Below are 14,941 nucleotides of genomic sequence, written 5' to 3' on the forward strand. Positions count from 1 at the left end.
ACATATGTCAGAAGAAGGCACAGTGTCCTAAAGAAGGTATTGAAAATAATACACAAAATGTCTATTGTAATTTGAATACAATCTTGAAACCTGTAATGTTTTTGTAATTTATATTTGAAAGGGAATGGACTCTAAAGCTAAGAGGATCTTAAGTGGTGAAAGACTAATGTTTTGTCACCTGTCCTCCTATCATGTGTGCATCACTTTGAGAACATGGTTAAGCAGCATGTCAAATACATAATACATATGTTTCATGCTTGTAAATGTTTGTAGTGTTCCAGATTTATCACCACATCTGTTCCTCTTTATACTAGAATTGACCTCTGTACTACTCTGGTGTTACTACAATGTCAGTAACCATCAGGATAGGTTCTAAAAGTCAATGTTCCAGAAAGTAAAGTGGTTGGACTCACCTCCATGCACAAAGTCGTGCAGTGTGCAGTCAGATGGGCCAACCAGATGGATTAGACTTGACTGGCTGAAAGCAACCGTATGCTCCTCTGCAGAACGGACGGACACACACACACACACACACACACACACACACACACACACACACACACACACACACACACACACACACACACGGTCATTCCTTTTACTTGAATCCATCTTATCACAGGATATCAAAACCTTCACATATACAAACCTTTGCGTGGGTTCATAAGCATGTGAACTCACATACACACATGAGAAGGGATCTATTCATAAATGTAAAGAAGGAAAACTTCTATGCACATCCCAGTTTCCGAATACGGTGCTGGACTCAAAAAGTAACCAAATGAAGAAAAAACACAATATAATTCTACTCCCCGTCCTTTTTATTTCAACCTAAATACAACAACGCTTGGCCTTTCCGGGCGGAGAGTGAAACGTTGTTGTATTTCGGGGAGCAGAATTATATCGTGTGCGGACATTCCACTTCTTTCTTCATCTATTCATAAATTACCATACCGTATATGCCATTCATTTAACCATACACAATGAAAAAGCACATGTTATATTTCTCTGGTCTCTAACTCTAAGTCACAGTATACTATAACATAGTTGGTAGTCCAACTTACCATGTGCGGTTCTGTCTGCAGCATGTTGAGTAAATAGAATAAAATTAGCCAATAGAAAAGCATTGCTACTAGATTTTACAGAATCAATAATTGCATTAGAGTGAACGAGTTTAAAGATGGAGTGCCGAGATGTTTTTTTCTCCAGTTGTGTTTATGAGGTGACAGTACTTCTTTGGCGTGAACTACACCCTTGGTGTGGTTGTTATGTGCAATGATGTCTTCCCTTTGTATTTAGGGTTTCTTCCTGGAGGCTGAAACCTAGCTTGACAGTCAAGCGTACCAATGAAAAAAAAACTGTGACGTAGTGACATCACAATATCATCCCCTCCCCTAACCCCTCACCCTTTATCATACAACCACAGCTGTGGGTGCGGCTTCAGTTCAGGTGGATCACCACCCATCACCACCCACCAGGCAAACCAGGCATACTTAATGAACTGGTGGGCGCGTACACATAAAAATGACATTTTAACAAATACTGTACACTTAAAGAATAATAATAATAATACCAGATGATCATGTTTTAGGGGGGGGGGGGGTAAATCACAGCAATCCATCTTTAAAATCATACAGTATGCCGCTAGCTCTTTCAATCCATGTGAGGATGACAGTACTGTATGTCTAATACGCAGGGTCAATTTATCCATTTAAGTGTACAAATATAACCAAATGGAACCTAACTTGTCTATTTGGTTGCATTAGTAGACTCTCAGTTGAATTATCTAACTAGCATTAGTATTGGATTTTTTCCAATTCTCATCGTTTGGATTGAGGTGAGGAGGCTGTTGGTACTGTTATGTAGCAGCGTAGCCTACTGTGTGTTGCATTAGTCAGACTGATGATAGGATAGTTGCAGGATGATGATGAAAGCCCTACCTGGTTCAGGTGCAGGAGGCAACACCGCCTCATTTCTCATTTTAGTCTGCAGCCTGTCCATCTTCTGCGCCTCATATCGCTTCCTCCCCTCCTCTTCCTGTTCGGGACTGTCATACTATGGCCACACGTATACGTACACACGCACAAACACAGCCAACACACGCACGCACACACACAGACAGTTTACATTTTTACATGTCCATTGTCCACATTGTGTGTCCATATGATTCATATAAACATATGTATGTGTACAGTATATGCAGTACATACTGTGTGTGTGTGTGTGTGTGTGTGTGTGTGTGTGTGTGTGTGTGTGTGTGTGTGTGTGTGTGTGTGTGTGTGAGTGAGTGAGTGAGTGAGTGAGAGATCAATAGATTGTGGATTGAGGATAGTCACCACCTATCCTATACTGATACGTCTGGGGAGCTCTAAATTCAGTGAATGGGCTAAAACTGGGTGGAAACAAATATCAGCATCACAGAACCAATACATCATAGCCTTTAGGGTGGTCCTCCATATGGGATGGTAGAAGGGGGTGTTGTTACAGGTGGCTTTCTCTGCTACTATCTACAGTAAGCCCATTCTCTGCTACTATCTACAGTAAGCCCATTCAATGACTTTAGATTTCCCCAGGCATTTCAGTAGGCGGAGATCATTGATTGTCTGTGGCTATTAAGACTAGATTGATGAAGACACAATAATGTGTTATGCCACTGTACCGCCAGATTGGTATTCCACACTGTTCTATAATAATTAATTAGTATAGGTTTTAACATTATTTAGAAAAGCTATGCCGTACTTAAATCTATCATTTTAAATGGTTCATATAAATAGTTAGCTATTACCTGGATTGCTAAAATACAGATCAATCTGTTAGTCGGATGGAAATATCCACTGTTGTTTACAGATAGCTAACCATAATACCAAAGATATTTGAATTAGACTTTTTATAACGTGTCTGTCATTTGTAATGTTATACAAAATCATTTTTAATACAGTATATGGTATGCTGTGCAATGTGCGCATAGTTTCAGTCAGTTTTTGCATACCAAACCAAAATACCAACAATACCTTAGTTACGTTATTCACCCAGAGTTTATAATTTTGTAGATAAGTCAATGTGACAGCAGCTATATACTGTATGTTCCCCATGTGTACCTTGATAGGAGGCACCTCCACGATCTTTTCCACATTCGCCAGGGAGATGGGAACGTACCACAGAGCTGCCTTATTCGTCAGCTTCTTCACACCTGTGGTCAAAGTGAAATGCTTGGAGTGAACATTTTGTGAATAAATTGCCGATTTACTAGCTCACAACTAGCCTAGTAAACCATCCCGGTCACTTGAATTCATTATGATGTGGGGAAAAAAGAAAGTGGAAGAACCAATCAGCGTCTGTCAATCAAAGAGGCCTGAGTGCTTTTTGGTTTGCTTTTTGGTTTCTGCAAAACGCCCACCCAGGCTGACCCAGCGCTTCTGGTCTGCAAAAGACACGATAATGTGAATTTGCGCAACCCGGATGGTTTACCAGGCTAGTTAGGAGAAGGAGAAGTAGTCCGCACACTGTTTGTAGCTCCCACAGGAATATATTTAAGGTATAAGGATGACAACGTTTCGACCCCTTGTGGGTCTTCGTCAGGTATGTTACCTGTACGTATCTTTTTGTTCAGCACCTGAAAGTTTTTTGTAGATATGCGTACTTTCCTTTGTATCCCGTTACCAGGCTAGTTCACAACACGTAGCTACGCAACATTTTCGGCATAGAGATTTTGTATTGTGGGAGGAAAAAGCAGGCTTAGCATTAACTGGTTAAAGAGTGAGAGAGAGAGAGCACTCATGGCAGGCAGCTCCCGGAGAACAACATTAACATTTTACGCCCGAGTTAAAGCTCGTACAGACAGCCAGCCCGACGTTGCCATGCCAACTGCACTCTACTCCCTCTCTCATTGGCTCCCAAGCAACATCCAGGAAGTTCCCCTCAGAAGAAAGGGAGGTATTTTACATATTCTTGACTCTCCCGGTCCCTAGACAGCTGATACCAGTCTATTATTAGCTCCTTCAGACCTCTCTGATGAACTGTGGAAGGGGTGGGTTGCATGGGGAGAGCTGAGGAGCGATATAAGGGACGTGGTGAAAGAAAAGGAGTGAGAAGAGGAACGATAAAGTAATCCCAATCCAATCTGTGACCTTTTTGACCAGAGACAAACCAAGGAAAAAGCTTTGAATTAAAAAAAATCCTGGCACATGCCAAATAAGAGATTGATTGTTTGAATCGTTAGCATGCTCATCATGACATGCACCATTATTCTGCACTGCACTGCGCTGCGTCCATGCAAACAAGTATTGTTTCAGCTACGCTTGTTGCAGACTTATACACACGCACGCACGCACACACGCACGCACGCACGCACACACACACGCACACACACACACACACACACACACACACACACACACACACACACACACACACACACACACACACACACACACACACACACACACACACACACACACACACACACACACACACACACACACACACACACACACACACACACACACACACACACACACACACACACAGTCATCATGGGAAGGAACAACCCACAGCATGCAGGAACTCAACATAAAGATTCTTGAATGTTAGTGATATTGACAGCTGACATCTTCCTTCTTTACATCTTTCTAGCCCATTCGTTCAAACTTAATCTATACTTTGTTTCACAGCCATGTTGCTCGCCAAAACAACAGATTTCAAACTTTGCATATAGTTAGCATGAAAATCAGAGGACCGAGGTCATCATGCTGTTCAAGCTTTGAAAAACTGCTTCCCAAGAGGCATAATCCCCAGATCTCTCTTCTTATCTCTCTCAATCTCTCTCTCTCTCTATTTCTTTCTCCCTCTTAATCTGTTTTCAATTAATTTACAACTCTCCCTTTTCTTTTCCAAACCTCACTCTTGTTTTCCTCTCTGCCTTTTAACCCTGGCAGTGAGGCAGTACAGTGGTGGTAGTTCTTGTTGCTTGATCCGCACGATCAAAATCACACAGCTTTTTCCACAGCTCTGAGCCAAGGCAACCTTACTTCAAATGCATGGCCTGCAGTGGGAGATCTGTACAGCCCTGCAGAAACACATGCCTTGGAGTAGAGAGAAGTGTATTATGGATAGAGAATTTAAAATAAAGGGCCCAATTTAAGTCTTTTTATGATGGGGCAAGAAATCCAGTAAATAACAACAATAACAACTCTCTCCTAAAGCAGAGAATACAGTTTAAGATAAGACCTTTATTGATCCCGCGAGGGAAATTCAGTCGCAAAAGAAGTACGATTACAAGGCAAGACAAAAGTACTGTAGGTACAGTACATTATGATGGAAAGTCATAATGGTCAAAGCAACACCTTCAAGTAAGTTAAAGGTAGGGTATTTTTTTGGTTAAAACTAAGTATTTTGTTAAAAGGTTGAATCACTATATTCTGATATCCTTGCTATAGTGTTTGTTCAGTAACAGGGGGTGTCCCTGTCTCTCCAGCTCTTTAATAAAAGGGCTCTGTGACGAGCACGCATCCGCCTCGGTGACGGCAGACTGCTGGGCGGGCGCTGGCGCTTTGCATGGGGGGTCAGATCAACATACGGAATGCATTCTGTACTGGCCATATATGGAGCGTGTCTTGAGTGTACAGGGTTTGATGAGGTCAGATCAACATGGAATGTCAGAACAGGTCAGCTCCATGGAGATCTAAGGGTGGGCAGTGTCTTGAGTGTACAGGGTTTGATGAGGGCCCAGGTAGGGCAGAGCCTTAATTTTCGGGGGTGTTGAGAACTCTAGTTTTCGCCGGCTGCCGGGCGTGGCTGCACTAATAACTTTGGGGCGGGCCCGTCTAGAGTTTGAATGGACAGGTATCAGTCAAAAGGGAGACATCAAAGAGGAAGGACGGATGGGGAAGGATGGACATATGGAATGCCAGAACAGGTCAGCACTAATGTGTTTTTTTTACTTCTTTTGTTTTTCTTTCTTTGTATTCATGGACATACTGATGTTTCTTTGAAGATTTTGTTTAGTGTTTGTGCTGCCATTTGGGTGTATGGAAAATGTGAATAATTGCTTTGAGAATACTATGTAAAAAAAAGGTTATATATAAAAAAGAGAGAACAGGTCAGCACCATATATGGAGATCTAAGGGTTTGAGGTCAGATGTAGAGTTGCTTGCCGGCTCCATATATGAAGATCTAGGTGATGATCCAGTTTGATGAGGTCGGTGTCGTGATCTTCATATATGGAGACGGCCATATATGAAGTGTGTCACGAGGCGTGACAGACTGACAGCCATATATGGTGGCGTGACGTGTCACGGGGCGTGACGGACGGACTGACTGAAAGGTGTGATTGTTTGCCTGCATGCTTGCGTGTGTGTGTGCTTGCGTGCATGCGTGTGTGCTTGTGTGCGTGCATGTGAAAGAGAAATAGAAAGAGAGACAGAGTCAGAGATGCAGTATGTGTTTGGCTGTGTGAACTGGCAGGATAATGACAGGAACTGTCATGCTTATTTTAAGCCTCACCCATAATGCACTGCTCTCAGCTGTGTCTGTTCCTGTGTGCATGCGTGCATGTGTGTGCGCGCTTGCGTGCGTGCGTGCGTGCGTACGTACGTGCACATGTGTGTGCACTGTGCACCAGCGACAGGCCACATGTGTATTTATTCATGCTTATGTAAATGTGTCCCTGTTTGTCCATGCAATATAGGTATTGTGAACATATGAGCTGTGCGTGTGTGTGGCGGGGGGCAAGAGAGGGGTTTGTATTTGTCTATTTAGGTGAGTGAGTGTCTACATGTTGTGTGTGATATATATAATAAACGTGTGTGTACGCATGTATTTGCGTGTCAGTGAGTACATGCGCGTGCGTGTGTGTGTGTGTGTGTGTGTGTGTGTGTGTGTGTGCCTGCATGTGTGTGTGTGTGTGTGTGGTCCACCCAGCAGGGACAATCATCACGGCTCGTGCCCACAGTAGGCAGCCCTCCCCCGGGGGGGCCATGACTGAGGCCTTCCTGACGAGATGCTGCCTGATTTATGCTGTGGAACCTTAATGCCTTGCCCCTCCCCCAACACAGCCACACACACACACACACACACACACACACACACAATGCTGCAAAAGTACAATGATACATAGTGTGCTGTGTACACACACACGCACGAGCACACCAACACACACACACACACACACACACACACACACACACACACACACACACACACACACACACACACACACACACACACACACAGATGGATACATAAAGACAAATGTGTACTGTATGCACCACTTGATGTACTATATGCTGACACACTAAGCAAAGTCATGCGTGCACACACACTATACATGGAGTGTGTGTGCAAAGCTGAATACAGACACCAACACACATGTAACCTGAACACATAGACAAACAGAGCTCCACTGAAACACAAACACGCATCGAACACCCAACACACACCCAACACACACACACACACACACACACACACACACACACACACACTCACACACACACACACACACACACACACACACACACGATCCACACCACCACCTTGCAGGGCTTTCTTTGTCCACCTACCAAATGTTCACCTAACGTGCATGGGGAAAGGTCTACCAATCATCACATCTGGCTGTTATAGGTACTATTTCAGCTGCACTATGGCCGGCCTGTCCGTTGTTGCAGTTAAAGGACCACTTCACTACTTTTCAACCTATCTTCATATAATAGGTTCTCACTAATACATTTTTTCTCGGTCTGTGTCTCATAGAAACCGTCTTCCAGTGACATCATCGATGGGGAATACAAGCTAATAAAAACTACAGGCTTTCTAGTCCTGAAAAGTTGCAATGCGAAAATGGAAGCCATCGTTCTCACGATAATGAAAATCTAAATATTTTTGTAAATAAATCTTGTTTAAAAAAACATCTGCCTAATGATGATGTCACTGGAAGACGGTTTCTAAACTGCCCACAGCTGTCCTATTAGACACAGACTGAGTAGAAAAAAATTGTGCAATTTTTTCATGATTATTAGTGAGGACATATTATATATTGAAAAGTGGTGAAGTGGTCCTTTAATGGGTGCATGTATATGAATGTACTACACTAACTACAGTATGTATAATCTCACACTATACAACACTACAGGGGTCGGAAACCTTTTTGACATGAAGGGCCATGTTTTTATTTTCTTGATAGTCAGCGTGTAACATTCAGAGAAAGATATAACGCACACCCGCTCCGTTATTTGGAGACATACTGTAAAAACAGAAATTCGAGAACAAAGCAGGGGCTCGCAACTCACTTTTGAATGCGCCAGTGATAGTCAGTGTGCCACATCACCATTTAATTATGAAACTGAATCAAAATAAAATATTTCCAACAGATTTCTTTTCACAAACAAAACTCTCTCTCACACACACACACACACACACACACACACACACACACACACACACACGTGTGCCAGTGATCACCCTCCCCTCTGCCAATGCTGGCATACTGTATGCAGTGTATGCAGTGTGTGTGTGTGTGTGTGTGTGTGTGTGTGTGTGTGTGTGTGTGTGCGTGCGTACGTGCGCATGCCTGCATGCAAGCGTGTGTGTGTGTCCTGACACTAAGTTGACATGACATAAGCAAATAATGTCTGCTCCCGTTATCTTCTCTCCTCCCCGCTGCCCTGCAGGAACCTTTAAAGGGCCAAGCACAAGCAAAGCACAAACACATACATGTGCTCATACACTGTCATGCATATGAATGCATGCACGTATAGGCATGTTGTATACTATACATGCATGCATGCACGTACTGTATATGCATGTGTTTCTCTCATCCTCCCTGCTTATAGCAATCTCATACACAAATATTTACATTCAGTGGACGTGCACAAAGACACATGGGCATGCACGCGTGCACAAGCATTCACACTCAAATACATGCAGACTCACCCACACACAAGGGTTGGGGTATACATACATACACGCACATACGTAATGCTCACACAACTAAAGACTGATCTATACTTAGTTACGCACCAACAATAGCTCACAATGAGCGAAACGCTGTGAGCTTATAGTATTTCTTATATTTTCGGCATGCGAAGCACATCCAAGTAAAAAAACACACAGTGTCCTGAAAAACATCCCACATTCATCTTATGACAGAAATGCTTTGAAGGAAATTACTGGCACGCGCACACGCACACGCACACACACACACACACACACACACACACACACACACACACACACACACACACACACACACACGCTGTCTTTAGCTGTCCAGTCCGATCAGGAAGGACCCCATGGAGCAAAGCTGGCCATGGCCTCTACCTGTCGGCTCATTTCTGCGCATGTGCCTCTGTCAACCTGCCTCCAAGCTCCAACCCAGCAAACATCCGACCATCTGATCCAACCAACAAACAAACAAACAAGAAACAACCAACCAACCAACCAACCAACCAGTAAGAGCCTGTTGCTAGGGCAACGGCCAACTAGCGAGGACACCTCTTTTGTTTCACACACTTTCCATCCATTCCCTGCTCTTTCTTTCTTTCTTTCTTTCTTTCTTTCTTTCTTTCTTTCCTTCTTTCTTTCTTTCTTTCTTTCTTTCTTTCTTCTTATTTCTGAGGCTGTAATTATGAAAAGATCTTCAACTATTCCTTTTCCAATCGGCTGTTTGAGAACGTATACGCCCTATCTTATCATTTGTCTTACAGACATTGGTGATGCGCAAACAATTACAACAGCTGGCTGATATACTGTACAAGCTCACACAATGCATGCGCACACATGTGCATGTGTGAGTAATATCTAAAGATAGCACAACAGGTATTACATAACTCTCTATGCTAAAATTGGAAATAGACATGGCTATTAATTTGTCATCTATAACAATGGTTCAACAATTCCAAGTGCTTATCACAATATCAGGGTAGGGGGGGTCCCAGTTCAATATCAGGGTGGGGGGGTCCCAGTTCAATATCAGGGTGGGGGTTCCCAGTTCAAATATGATTATTTTGTGGGGTCAAGGTCTGAAAAGTTTGGGAACTCAGGGCTGGTTTAGTTGTTCCAGGCTGCCCTCTAGTGGTCGAACACCAGTACAACCCAATGAGGTATTGGGTTGTACTGGTGTGTTCCATCCTTTTATATTCATGCGTTAAAACACACAAGTGCAATCAGGAGAGGACATGAAAAACCTCCTGTTGCCCATCACTTAAAAAGATAGATTTTCTCTTCTCTTTAATTCAGCAGAAAACCCCACGTTGGAGAGGGGTTGAATTTACATGGATATTCTATCTACATACTTTATATATTTAGTCTTTTTGTGTGTGCTATAGAAAATAGTTTTCCAAAATTAGGAGTGGATATGAATTATTCTTACATTACAAATATATATATATATATATATAATTTTAAAAAAAATGTGTATGTTGTTATGAATTGTTGTGTATAATTTACTTTATCTAGCCTTTTTTCTCTTCCAACTATTGTATTCTCTGGTTTATTTGTAAAAGTGTAAATTGGATCATGCTGTTTTCTAGTGATTAATCATACGGTGATGTTCTTTAACACTGGATTATACTGAATATAAATTTGTCGCATGTCTCATTGATCTGATCGGTTTGTTCTGAGCCCTGTAACTTAAATGATTATCTGATTGACTATCTTGTCCCTACAAATAGGACACAGGATTGTCTTTACTCTTCTTCTTTTTTACCGACACATGTATCTCCAACTTTACACCCTTTTGCTAGTACTTTAGACATTTTGTCACTATGGATCATCACTAATGGTGCATTTAATGGTGCATTTATATAGCGCCTTTATCCAAGGCGCTTTACATAGATTGTGCATTACATTCACCCATTCACACACCGATGGCAGCGGAAACCATGCAAGGCACCAACTAGCACATCGGGAGCAATTAGGGGTTCAGTGTCTTGCTCAAGGACACTTCGACAGTAACTCTGGGGGAGCCCGGGTTCGAACTGGCAACCTTGCGGTTCCCATCCAGGCACTCTACCCCTGAGCCACCGCCGCCCCTAAAGAATGATATTTTTGCATCTGCCAAACCTCTGTGGACAGTCACATACCTATTACTATGTTGGTGTGCGAGCATTCCTTTTGTCTTATTAATATTCAAAGTATACATGTCATGGCATACTGGTTATACTATTCTTGTGTTCTTGTGCTTGCATGAAATGCAGACCTGCATTTGGACAGAAAGGAATATTTTTTTCCCCTGGAAGGATAATACTTTTAGTTACTCCACTGCGCCCTCTACCGAAATTGCCAAGAGGAAACCCCATAGACAGGATTTATTTTCCCGGTGAAAAAACCCACTTTCTGCCCAAAAAGTGCATTTTATACAGTATGTGTGGTTGGGGGCTCAGAGTGCGTCCACCGCAGAAAGTAAGCTTTCTTATAACACAAGCCACCTTTGTGTTGGTGAGTAGCAAAAACGTTATTTTTATTTTCGCTACAGTCGAGAGGCTGGTCTGCATTTCATGCGAGCGCAGGAACACAAGAGTAGCATAGCTGTAATGCAAAGGCATTAGAGCTATGGACCAGAGCTACTTCTAGACCTGCATTTACAATATAATTCCAATGATGCCTCTCCTCACTGTCTACCTCTGTGTTTCCTGAACTATACAACAGTATAAGAGGAAATAAAACCAGTTGAGTTGACAAATAAATTCATAATAATAATTTGCAAAAGGCTACCTGTGAGTATGTTCTCCGACATGACGGTGACCTGCACCTCCACTGAGTGCTTGGAGGCGTACGTTATCTCAGCACTAACATGGGCCACATCTCCAATGAACATGGGGTACAGGAATTCCGTCTTCTCCACTCGTGCCAGTGCAGCCACACAGCGGTCCTGGGCAAGAAAGGGGGGCAGATGAATGAAGGACAGGAGGATAGATATCGCCTTTAGCCGAAGAGCCTTAGATGGCCCAAGATGCTGGTCGTTCCAGACGCTAGACTGAATGAAGTCTTAAGGGCGATCACGCCTTTGTCACTATGAACATTGAAATCTAGAATGGCCTGTTTGAGGATTTCAGAAAAATCGGTATAATATTTTAAAATCACTTCTCAGAACCCATTTCACCCCTGAAGACCTGAGGCCGATTCTACAACCTTCTGAATCAGTAGTTCAATTTCAAGATTTTAAAAAAATGTTCAAAAGGTGGGGATCTGTATATTTCTGATGTCAGCATGGATGGATGGGTGCATTTCTGTCTGTCTGCCTGTGAGTACCTGTGTGTGCATGATTATTTATCAGATAATCTCTCAAGTGGCAGGATGTTTGCCATCCAAAAAATATGCAAAGAATGCACCAAGAAAGACAACAGTCTAATGATGCAAGTCAAAGCAGGCTAAAGGTGAAGACAACAATAAGGTAGGCCCTACCTTACTTGATTTTATATTTCACCTTTCACACAGTGCCCTACCTGGTATAGGGCACTGTGTGAAAGGTGAAATATAAAATCACATAACATAGAGCTAAAAGAAAATACTAAATGAAAATTCTGTTCACAAGTGGCTTTGGGTAAGAGCATACTGGTAAGCTAAATCAGGGGTAGGCAACCTTAGGCACGGGTGCCAACATTGGCACAGGGGAGGGTGATCACTGGCACACTGGCATTAGTGTGTGAGAGAGAGAAGGTTTTTATTTTTAAATGAAATATTCAAAAAAAAAGTGTAGTCAGTTAAATTAAGTCTATTCACATCTACAAATTACACGATAATTTACATCCTGCACATAATTGTACATTCATTCAAACTCCTAACTCATGACTGAGGAGGGATTACAGTAGGTGGGTTAATGCTCTGAGTTTAATGATCATCAAAAATATTTCTAAGCTTGTTATGTATATCCTATATATACATATATATATATATACAATCAAAATCAGTTGGGAATATTTATTGTTGATGTGGTGTCATAAATATATATGGCACACTGACTATCACGGAAATGAAAACATGGCACTTGATGTGAAAAAGGTTGCAGACCCCTGAGCTAAATCACTCAATACTGACATTATTTTGTGGCAGTAATTACTCAAATCTCCTACCCCGCCCTGTGTGTTGCAGTGGCGTGTGCAAATGATACTCCCCGCTTCCTCAATCATCTTCAGGAGGGTACCTCCATGGGTGTTGCCAGCAATGTTGGCATCATCTGGGCGTATGAGCCTGTAGGAAAGACAAGATTAGAAATGGCATTTAGCCTCCCTAGGAGCTACATGCAGGTTTAATGGTGAGGGCTGAACTTGAATCTACACGTATCATCTCCAGTATCACATAAACCAGTAGGCTGACAACCATCTCAGTCTTTGGTATGCCAAAGAAAAAGGTCTGTTTTTGGAACAAGTCTAACCACTTGACACCACTTGTCACGTACACACACACACACACACACACACACACACACACACACACACACACACACACACACACACACACACACACACACAGCTAGCTTATTAACATAGATGAAAAAAGATAATGATAATTGATGACATGCTGTACTACTATATACAGTAATGTTACTCATTCCCCTACTACTACTCAGGATAAATGAAACATTGTTTCACCATTTATTTTCACTGCCTGCACAAATGACGGTAGAAGTAGTCAGCTTAACAACTACATCTTGAAATTCTCTGGTGGGTTACATCAGTGAGTGAGATCAATAACTTTAAAGATTGGTGTGATAATAGCCACCTTATGTTAAACACCACAAAAGCTACGGCTTCAACCTACACCTTTTCGGTCCAATGTAAAACGTTTTTTTCTGCTGTAATAATCATGTACATGTTGTTTTAAAACCAAAATAAACTATTCATTCATTCATTCAAGTACCTGGGGATCCAAATGGACAACCAGCTCAAATGGAATATCCATGTGGATTATCTAACACTTTCTCTGCAGGCTCAGGCTCTTTGGTTTGAGCAAGGGAGTCATGTCAACTTTCTATGATGCAGTGCTAGGTAGCATTATTAGATATGGCATGTCAGCTTGGTTTGGGACACTCTCTGGCCAGCTCAAATCTGAGAATAGCTCAAATGGAAAAAACAGCCATGAAGGTAATTGGTAGGAAAGATTCTCCATCTCTTCAGACAATCTTAACGGTGCTCAGTCTGTCAAATAGAGTATGAGCCGTTACCCTCTTGTAGACGTTATAGAGCGTGCCGTTGCAAGAGCAACCGTTTCAAACTTTCTTTCCTTCCCACTTCAATTGTTCTACTAAACAACCGCCAACATAGTTCATAGCTCTTAGTGAGGAAGGGACTTCTTGACCTTTCGTCTGTTATTTATTGTTCTTACCTTGTGATACTATACCTTGTGAATACTCTGTACTTTTATATTCATATACCTTCTGATTGCAATTTTGCACTGATCTCTTGTGATACTCTGTGATACTATACATTGTACAATGCTGCTATTATGTATTGTCTGTCTGTGTTTTAAAAACGTTGATGTACAGTACTACTGCACTTTTGCCCAAGACAAATTTCTTCTTGTGGGACAATAAAGTATATCTCATCTCATCTCATCATCTCATCGTCTTCTTCAGATACACAGACTGGCTGCTCATGATAGTTGAGACAGAACAGTACTTTGCGAACTTTTTTGCATTTGTCTTTTGTAATCTCCCAAGACCCAAACACTGGACCCACAGGTCTCAATGATGCCACATGAAACAAATACCTACTAAATAAATATTTCCCCATTTACATTATGAGGGAGGGTTACCAGAAGTCCACAGTAGGATAGTTAAATAAAAGGTTTGTTTCTATAGTTCAAACGCATTTTTAGAGTTTGGGATACAATTATGAAAAGATTTAGGTTGGAGTTAGGTTAGGATTAGGCATGCAGGGGTTAGGTTTAATGAGGGTGTGAGGTTAAGGTTAGTCTTGAGGTAAAGGGATGGGGATTTTTAGGTTAA

The 14,941-nt window shown here is 42.0% G+C and overlaps 1 protein-coding gene across 2 annotated transcripts in view; it reads right to left on the bottom strand.

Annotated features, from left to right (window-relative positions):
• acot7 (acyl-CoA thioesterase 7) overlaps positions 1 to 14,941 on the bottom strand; it is a 45,808-nt gene that overhangs the window by 26,949 nt on the left and 3,918 nt on the right. For both annotated transcript variants that reach the window (XM_080763489.1, XM_080763488.1), the window contains exons 2-6: positions 13,068 to 13,185; positions 11,710 to 11,866; positions 3,099 to 3,190; positions 1,941 to 2,055; positions 414 to 500 (exon numbers count right to left, since the gene is read on the bottom strand). In XM_080763489.1, coding sequence (XP_080619615.1) covers positions 414 to 500; positions 1,941 to 2,055; positions 3,099 to 3,190; positions 11,710 to 11,866; positions 13,068 to 13,185 — 569 coding nt within the window. The remainder of the gene's footprint in view (positions 1 to 413; positions 501 to 1,940; positions 2,056 to 3,098; positions 3,191 to 11,709; positions 11,867 to 13,067; positions 13,186 to 14,941) is intronic.

The sequence above is a fragment of the Protomyctophum bolini genome (assembly GCF_963924005.1).
Source record: "Protomyctophum bolini genome assembly, chromosome: 5".
Taxonomy (NCBI): domain Eukaryota; kingdom Metazoa; phylum Chordata; class Actinopteri; order Myctophiformes; family Myctophidae; genus Protomyctophum; species Protomyctophum bolini.